The sequence below is a fragment of the Sinocyclocheilus rhinocerous genome, unplaced genomic scaffold (genome assembly GCF_001515625.1).
Source record: "Sinocyclocheilus rhinocerous isolate Xijiao unplaced genomic scaffold, SAMN03320098_v1.1 scaffold1868, whole genome shotgun sequence".
In the NCBI taxonomy this organism is placed as follows: Eukaryota; Metazoa; Chordata; class Actinopteri; order Cypriniformes; family Cyprinidae; genus Sinocyclocheilus; species Sinocyclocheilus rhinocerous.
In genome coordinates this window covers 210,874-220,292 of record NW_015661949.1, presented here as the reverse complement: position 1 = coordinate 220,292, position 9,419 = coordinate 210,874, and the positions used below count along the sequence as shown (strand labels likewise).

Below are 9,419 nucleotides of genomic sequence, written 5' to 3'. Positions count from 1 at the left end.
ATATATATTATTGTTTTACTCTTGTCCCAGACTGAGACATTCAATCTGAAAATATAAAATCCATCATAAAAATATGATCATTACATTTTTTAATTATCATAACAAAGAGTGAATTAATTTAATAATTTAAATGAAAACAAATATATAAATTTGTACACTTTACAACTTCTCCTTAGTTTTGGTGTTATTTTCACAACAATAAACAAACTTTGCATCTAATAATAATAATAATCAAGTTTATTGCAAAAGTTGCTGTTTTTTGTTTGTTTGTTTTTACCAAGGGGACAGTGTAGATGTAATGTGTGAAGAAAATCAAGGTAAATATCACCTAATAACAGTTATTTTTATCATGCATCATTTCAAGCTGTAATGTTGTTTAATTATGAAAACATTGAAATCAAGTATGTATTTAAAATATCTAAAATGCTTGCTGTGAAATTGTCCTTAGCAAGACAAAGAATTTCTGAAAAAAAAAAAAGTTTAAAATGAAATTTCCACCACAGAATGTTACCAAACACAATACATAATTTGAGATGTGACTGAAATGACGTTGCTGCTATAAAATAATAGGATTTTAAGAAAGTTTATTTTCCTAAAGTCCACAGGGCTAAAATGGTTGAAGAAACACCCACTTGCTATTTATCATCATTCTGGCAGCTGATTCAGGATCTTTGAACCATGAGTTATTGCAAATTATGTAATATCATGTTAAGAGTTTAAATTATCAGAGTATTTAGCAGTATTATCAGTTTTGATCTTGTATGTCAACACAAGTGATTGTTGAAATGCCTAAATAATGTAAAGAAATGGTGCACAGTGGCATGTTCAGGCCCAAGCAGAAGCTGTTTCACAGGTTTGAAAAGGGCTTTTTTTTTAATCTTTTCTGTACTTTGCACTGGTTTTACTCTTTGTAGTCTTTGTCTTGGATTTTTTTTAAAAATAGAGATGCACTAAACAAACTTTTATGCAGTATGCAGTTGTGCAGTTTCCCCTCCCAGGAAGCAATATTGTTGTGCAGCCCCATGACATGCAGTGCATGGCTCAGTAGCATTTCACTTGGGACCAAAGAGGAAACTGGTTATATATAGAGAGATTTATATTTACATTTATGCATTTGGCAAAAGCTTTTATCCACAGCAAGTTACACTGCATTCAAGGTACACATTTATGTTTTATCAGTTCTTGATTTCTCTGGAAATCAACCCCATGACCTACTAGAAAGATAAGTGATTAAAGGAATAAACACAAGGATATAAGATTTGTCCAAAATATAATGTTTATATTATGTATGTTTTAAGGATGTAACGGTATGAAAATTTCATATCACGATTATAGTGACCAAAGTTATCACGATTATCAATATTATCACGGTTTTGTTAAATATAGATGAAAATGTTCAAAAAGAACCCGTCAGGGCATTTTATCGTGATTTATCATGAAACCGGTAATCGTTCCATCCCTAGTATGTTTGGTTTATTTATATTCATGTGTGAAAGACAGACATGGTAATATACCCATTGTAGCCATTTTTACATGGCCTTCTGGGATCTAGTCTAAGGTCTGAGGCTTAAAAGCACAATTGGCTATAAATTCGGTATAAAAATACTCAGACTAAGAAAAGAGTTATTTTACTCTATAAACCATGATCATAATTAGGGTTTCCGTCCATGTAGGTGTTGAAGAACACTTTGTGATCCTCTGTGTTGAACATGGTGGCTTTGACCACTGGATCCTCGAACATGCATTCAATCCACTTCTTTAACTCAGGGGTGTTAGCCAAACAACTGAAACACAAATAGAGACACCGAACTATTAGGTTTACAAGCAAGCTATGCTTTACATACAAAAGATGGTTGCATTCACAAGAAGTTTACTTGTGAAGACATGTACTTGTGTGCAACTGTGCATAAAGTTCACTGAACCAAAGTGCTTTTCAATTCAGCTGGAACCAGAGCCCTACCTTTACTAATCTCAGTCATTCATCACTGTTTTCATATCCGTTTAACTTAACCTCTATGACTCAGCACACTATTCCTCTTGCTGTCGGGTAAAATATGTACAGTATGTTTTATCATACATTCATTATATATTGCATATATGTACTAATTAAAAAAAAACTTACTGCTTTACGCCCATCATCTCTGCCCTCTCAAACCATGGCCAGATCAAGTAGTCAATCATTGTGATTGAATCGCCCCCAAAATATTTGGTCTTCTTTTTCGCCAGATACTGAAAAAAGGTATTTAAAAAAAGCAGTAAATACATTGTTATGGTATACTTTCAGAAAGTGTAGGAATTTTAGCCCACCTCGTGTAGTTGGGAGACTTTTTCTGTAAATTCTACTTCAGCTGCTGAGACGTCCTCTCCTCTTTTCTTGCCCATAGAGATCTTATAGAAGTATGGAATCACCTGAAATGAGGGTGAATTTCCAAAAATCAATGCATAAATTCACTTGAATCAAAAAACAATGAAGATACATAAGGTATATGTTTCAAAATGACAAACTGCCTACCTTTGAATAATGATCCAGCAGCATTCTCTGTTGGGCCCTCTCAAACGGGTCAGATGGGAGCAGTTTCTTCTCAGGGTAGGCCTCATCCAAGTACTCGCAGGTGATTGGTGACTCGTAGATCACCTGACCACTTGAGGTTTCCAATACTGGCACTGTCCCTGAAGGATTCTTCTCCAGAAACCAATCAGGCTTATCCTTCAAATTGATGTTGATAATTTCATGTCTATGTAAAAGGAATATAAAATCAATAGGCCTACTAGTTAGTGGATAGATATTTAAGAGTGATTTTGCTCGCAACCACAACAAAAAATTGTTATTAAGAAATGCAAATCTAATTTACGCTCTAAATATCATATGTACACATTAGGCACACCTCAAACCTCCATGTAACCCAATACTGCACAACTAGTCAACATTAGTACTCACTTAACTCCCTTGGCAGTGAGCACCAGTCTTGCTCTCTGAGCAAATGGACAAAATCTCATGCTGTAGAGGCGAATAAGACCATTCGGCACTGGTTCCGGAGCAGGACATGCTGTTACACCAATGAAACACATGGGGCACAATAATGTACATATTTACATACATAGGCTATGAAAAAGTTATTTACATAATATGGATGGAATTTCATCAGTAACATAATGTGGTCCACTAAGCTGTCCCGGTTCTTAACTGTTTATGAATTACATTTTTAAAGTTTATAATCTGTTTTATCAGAAATATTTTTTTTTAAACAATGATTACGCAACGTCATGGTCTGATAACATCTGGGAGAGTTTTCTGCAACCGGGTTGGTAATGAAACTAGCTGAACATCTATGCAGACGAACGTGAATTCATATCTGGGTGTATTTATGAATGCTTTTCCATTGACAAGTTATAGATCAAATAATGAAAGCATTGTGAGCGAGTCTAATTTCCATGCTTTCTCCTACCTTTTCCATGGCATTTTGGAGATGGAGCCATTATCAGAGTGTTCACTTAAAGAAGATCTTAAAGGAGGAAATGAAACAATCGATGGTGAGCCTACAAACAATAGAAAAACAGTAACGTAAGCGTTTTATGCATAAGAATCAAAAACTGTATGTGTTACATAACTGGAGGAAGAAAAAATACTTTTGCGGCTATCATAGATGCTTAACATGTTTTACTAAAAGCAAACAAAAATTAATTCAACATTTGCTTACCTGTTGAACCGGCTGACCTGACTGAAGTAACCGCTAGCTAGAAAGCTGAGTTTTTATGGAAGAATAGGTGTGGCTGAAGATAATGACTCCTCCTCTTACATACTTACTATTAACTTACACCCATGTTACTTTCAAAATAAAGCTCTTGTTCACTACAAAAGGTTCTTAAAGGTACTTCTCGTCGATTGAAGAGTAGAAATACCATATTCATTTTTACAACTATTTAACGACTATAAATGATAAACTGCTCAGAAGTCTGCTATTATTTCCGGATGTGCTGATTTACTGTGCATTTCTCTGATTATGCCGTGACCTGTTTGCTGTACAATCAACTATGAACATACCAGACCAAATAGTGACAGCTATGTTGCGGAACACATATTCCTGGTATCACTGCGCGCTCTTACGTACAACTGATCGTTTTTTTCTTCCAGGGATTTTATCTTCTAGCGGAAGGATACAATTAAAGAATCTGTTTAATAAAATAACGATTTAAAAACAGTGCGTGTTCTTAATACTTTTAATATTTATTCCAGTTATACAACATAGCCTCCAAAAGCACAAACATAAATTATAAATTGAAAAGTGAATTAAAGTTGTTTGTGAAATGAAAACATTAAATAAATTTAGAAAATAAATGTCATTAAATCATTTTGTATTTTAATAGTATGATACGTGATAAACTGTAGCAAAATCAGTTGGGGACAGTTTGACCTGCAAGCATCATAATAGTTAATTATAATAATTTCTTAGTGTATGGAGCCCACAACAATTAAAAACATAAAAAAATATATTTTTTCGCATTTTTTAATTCATAGATAATATTTCAATTTAGGCCACTGAACTAGGAAAGGTCCCCAGTTTCCATTTCACTTCATTTTATTAACCATTTATTAATCCTTGTCTAACAACAACAGACATGACTATATTCACAATATAGTTTCTTGTATCGTATTGCAGACGTAAGAGTTGGGATGACAACTGATTTCTGGATTGTGTAATGACTTTTTATCTTCTTATCTGTATCACAAGTCAAGTACAACATCTTATTAAATAAAAAGACAATAATCTAATCTATGTTTCCACATAATGCTCACTGTTTATGTTTCTGTTGTTAGTGTGGGTGTCTTGCAAAGTCATGCAAATGTTCCTTTTGCAGTTCTACAGCTGCAGAATGAGTCAGCTTGTTAGTTTGTCAGTATAGACCTTTCTGGAGAAAAAAAAATCTTTTTGTGAATTTACCCTAACACAAGGGTCACTTGTTCATAGGTTATGACACAGACATCTCAAAGCTTCTGTTGTACGAAGTCACGGTTAGCGATGTAATAAATATTTAAGAGGCAACTGGCAGATGTCCATTGTTAGTTTTTAGCTTTATTGTTCTGTACAGGGTGGAGCACTTCAGCAAATAAGTGAAGAATCGAAAGATCACCTAACCCCTTTACTGCATTTTATAATCAACTTTGACTACTGCAGAAAAAAAACTATGATGTTTAGTTTCTTTCTTCTTCTGAAAACAGAAGAAAATATTTTGAAGAACCAAATAGTTGATGGTAGCCATTGACTAAGACTTGTTTTTTTTCACACTATGGAAGTCAATGGCTACCGTCAGCTGTTTGGTTCCCCACATTCTTTAAAATATCACCTGTGTTCAACAGAAGAAAAAAAAACTCATATAGATTTAGTACTTGTCATGGTATTTGCTTCTACTCTGGTATGGTGAGCTGAAGAGGACAGATTTAAGTGGTTATCTTTCCTCCATGTCTGTAAAACCTCAGTGGCACCTGCTTCTGGTAAGTTTATGGATCACATATAATCCTGAGAACTTGGTGTATGATGGTGACTCACTAGAGAAGTGGTGGACACCTAATGATTAGGGCTATTAGGGCCATTTATGCAAACACTGCAGGTTAAACTCCAGAGAGGTGTGACCACTGAACTGAGATAATGAAAACCTTGTTAAACCTTGAGCAGGGGGACAGTACCTGCAGTTGGCATACTTATATTCCAGTATAGTAACAACAGCATTTATACTGAAATATCTCCTTACAGGCCATCAAAGAATGAAGCTGGTCTAAAAATGGATTAGTCAAAAATAAGATAATGTTTACAGTGTATAGAATATTTCATCTATTGAATGAACTCCAGAAAGTTTTGTGTTTCATTATTTATTTTATTTCATTGTACTGACAATTTTTGGTTGTTGTTGTACTGACAAATGTTGTTGTTGCATATAATTCATTCTGATAAAGAAAAAATAATAATAATCAGGCACTATAACCTTAGCAGTTATATAAGATGAATAATATGAATTTTGATATCCACAAAGAGACAAAAAGGTTGATATACCAGGCATGAAATTCTCTTTTCATATTAATCAGGATCACAGTATAAAAGATGGACTGATATTAATGTACCTTCTGAATTAATATCTGTTAAAACAGACAGGTGTGTTTTACCAGAGAACAATGATTTATTCTATAAACCATAATCATAATCGGGATTTCCTTCCATGTAGGACTTGTAGAACACCTTGTAGGTGTCTGTGCTGAACATTGTGGCTTTTACAGTGGGATCCTCCAACATGTGTTCAGCCCACTTCTTCAGCCGAGGAGTGTCATCCAAGCAGCTGGAAATTATGAAGAGAGAGTGTTAATATTCGAAGAAATCATTTGCACAAGTCTAACTGAATTTAATTTTTGTAATCCACTAACTGATTTTGAGTTTCTTACCTCTTTAGTTTAAATAATTTGTTTACATTTAATACTCTTTTTTTTTTTTTTTTGTGCAAAATATTTTTGAGGGAAAAAAAACAATCTTAAAATGAAATTAACATCTTTTTTTATTGAGTAAAATGTCTGCATTTGTTTACTTTGGTCATAATCTACTATCTCTCTTTCTCTATTGCCAGTGCACTTAATAAATGTGATAGATGTGTAGATAAAAATGTGAAGATAAAAACATACTGCTTCAGATCTATCATCTCCATCCTCTCAAACCATGGCCACATCATGTAGTCAATCATTGTTATTGAATCTCCTCCAAACAACTTGGTCTTCTTGTTGACAAGGGTCTGAAAAAAGCCATTAAAGCACAATTTTAGCAGGATGTGAAACTGAGATCTGAACTCAACTGAAAAGTATCTCCTGACATCCGTTTAACATCAGAAATACAATATTGGATCTTTATTCCACTCAATTATGATATTAGTATTTCAACCAACCTCATTAAACTGGGCGAGTTTCTCTTTAAGTTCTGCTTCAAGTGCAGACACATCTTCTCCTTTTGTCTTGCCAACAGGGATCTTATAGAAGTAGGGAGTTACCTAAAAAGAGCATCCATTCATATTGATGAAACCGTTGAATTCATTAAATCTAGCAAGACATATATACATACATACATACATATATATATATATATATATATATATATAATATCCTGTGGAGTGAGTTGGGAAATACCTTTGAGAAATGCTCCAGCAGCATTTTCTGTTGGGCCCTCTCAAACGGGTCAGATGGGAGCAGTTTCTTCTCAGGATAGACCTCATCCAGGTACTCGCAGGTGATTGGTGACTCGTAGATCACATGACCACTCGGGGTCTCCAGCGCTGGCACTAAACCAAGAGGATTCTTCTCCAGAAACCAATCAGGCTTATTCTTCAAATTGATGTTGACGATGTCATGTCTAGGGCAAAATACAATTATTCATAGGGGCTTTTCTTTTCACTCAAAGCAGACACTATTGTTCCCCAAACATGTTTGAAATCATTTTATTCATGCAATGTCATGCACACCCTCTGCACAACAAAAAAGCCTCATACTAACTAAATAACTCACTAATGCCCATTAATGTTTGTACTCACTTAATTCCCTTGGCATTGAGCACCAATCTTGTCCGTTGGGCAAAAGGGCAGAATCTCATGCTGTAGAGCCGTATGTGGTCCTTTGGCACAGGGCCAGGAGCAGGGCTTCCTGTGGCACAATTTAAACAAAAATCATATTAGAACTAATCTAACCATCTCTGCGATGACATTGATGTATAGTAATGTGAGTCACTTGTACATGTTTATAATGATCCAAAATGTCTTTTCAAGTATGAGCTGGTTTTTAGTGTTAACAAGAGCATTGCACATGATGTTGTCATTATGCATTACATTTTCATTATTAAAAAATTAATAGTGTACTTACTAAAGTTAATAGTCTCTTATGTGGATGAAATTTTAAGATATGAGATATATATTAATTTAAAGTTAACAGTCTCTTGTAAACTAACTCTTAAGGTCGAGTGCTAAATCCTTTCATAGAAACACTTCCTCAATCACAACACAGGCGTATTTTGAAAATTACACTTGTTTAAAATCTAAAGCATAACTGGTATGACTCCTTTAAGCAATGCAATCTGTGACAGTGCTGATTCCACGAGCGCATGACGCAGCACTTGTATGGAATCCGCACAGTCATAAATATCATATACAGTAGACAGTAGTGATTTGATAAAAGTGCAGTGTCATACTGCCGTCAGCATTAAACACACCTGGCCATATGTGACTTGTCAAGTTTTCGTGTACAAGTTCTTGTACACAATGAAATAACAATGAAACTCTCCGTTTCCTAACATAACAAAGACACATCTGGACATGTTTATTAAAGACGTCATTTAAGATGATCGACTAGATGTTATATAAATAGACTGTAAACACAACACAATCCTGCTCAGTCATTGAATCTACAATAAAATACTTAAAAAAAAAAAAAAACATGCTGCTCCAAATTTAATTTTTTGGTGTCTCATAATGATTTCTTACCTTTTCCAAGACATTTCTGAGATGCTGCCATTATTTTAATTAGCAGTGGAGGAGCGGTGGTGGAAGACTAGACCTGCAAAGGTTGAATTAAATTTAGAAGTCAACTTCAATTTGAATACTACTGTTGTATTTGATTAACTGGACACAACAGAAAGTAGTTAAGTTTTCTGAATTGTTATTTTGTTTTTTAGACTTGCATTTGCATTTGTAATTTGTTATTTTGTTTTCAGAATTGTGATTTGCTTCGCACTTCTCGGCCACCGTAGTAACCACTATCTTTTCATAAATTCAATCATTTAATATTTCACCGCATCGAACCTAAATAAATAAAATATCGAAAGGACACAGAAAAGATATAAGGCGCACTTAATATGACACTTACCTGTCTAATTGTATGACTTGCCACACAGTTTCGGTGGTTAATGGGAAGTTGGTCTATTTATTGGAAGGCGGCATGTGTTGCCAACTAATTTTCAGAGAAAGTTGCTAAAGGAAGGTCGATTTGTTGCTAAAAGTTGCTAAATGACGTTATGATGTCATTGTGCGATGACGTCATTGCGTAATCACGACGCAAAATTGTCACATCATCAAATCTCAGCAAAAAATATATTTTATATACAGTATGTTAATTTAGATTTGTTTTTAAAATAATATGCATGATATAATATTAAAATATAAATAACTGTCTTTTTAAATACATTGAATTATTGAAAACTTACACATTTTTAAATTATTACAATTTAAGTTTAGTAGCTAGTTAATTCTACACATTGTCAACAAATATGCTTTAAGCAGTGTATTAGTAGTTAGTTAGTATGTTCGTTTGCCCATATAATCTTAAGGAAATTGTGTGTAAACTTATTTGGCTTGCTGTCCACTGATGAGGGGCTCGATGAAGCAGCTTCAACTCGAGCTCT

The 9,419-nt window shown here is 34.2% G+C and overlaps 2 protein-coding genes across 3 annotated transcripts; both read right to left on the bottom strand.

The window, feature by feature from the left end:
- Positions 1–1,431: 1,431 nt before the first annotated feature.
- LOC107726960 (glutathione S-transferase omega-1-like) lies at positions 1,432–3,780 on the bottom strand. 2 transcript variants are annotated; one of them, XM_016536662.1, is made up of 7 exons: positions 3,699–3,780; positions 3,447–3,537; positions 2,939–3,047; positions 2,513–2,735; positions 2,308–2,409; positions 2,123–2,229; positions 1,432–1,784 (listed from the first exon to the last, which is right to left on the bottom strand). In XM_016536662.1, exons 2-7 carry the CDS (start codon positions 3,475–3,477, stop codon positions 1,634–1,636), a joined length of 723 nt encoding a protein of 240 aa, XP_016392148.1. In that variant the 5' UTR covers positions 3,478–3,537; positions 3,699–3,780; the 3' UTR covers positions 1,432–1,633. The 2 variants fall into 2 exon arrangements, with proteins under 2 accessions (XP_016392148.1, XP_016392149.1); XM_016536663.1 differs by having other exon boundaries at positions 3,447–3,503; positions 3,699–3,718.
- A 2,160-nt stretch (positions 3,781–5,940) lies between these two features.
- On the bottom strand, positions 5,941–8,949 carry LOC107726961 (glutathione S-transferase omega-1-like). Its single transcript, XM_016536664.1, has 7 exons — positions 8,885–8,949; positions 8,503–8,575; positions 7,561–7,669; positions 7,160–7,382; positions 6,922–7,023; positions 6,665–6,771; positions 5,941–6,327 (listed from the first exon to the last, which is right to left on the bottom strand). Exons 2-7 carry the CDS (start codon positions 8,531–8,533, stop codon positions 6,177–6,179), a joined length of 723 nt encoding a protein of 240 aa, XP_016392150.1. The 5' UTR covers positions 8,534–8,575; positions 8,885–8,949; the 3' UTR covers positions 5,941–6,176.
- Positions 8,950–9,419: the final 470 nt, after the last annotated feature.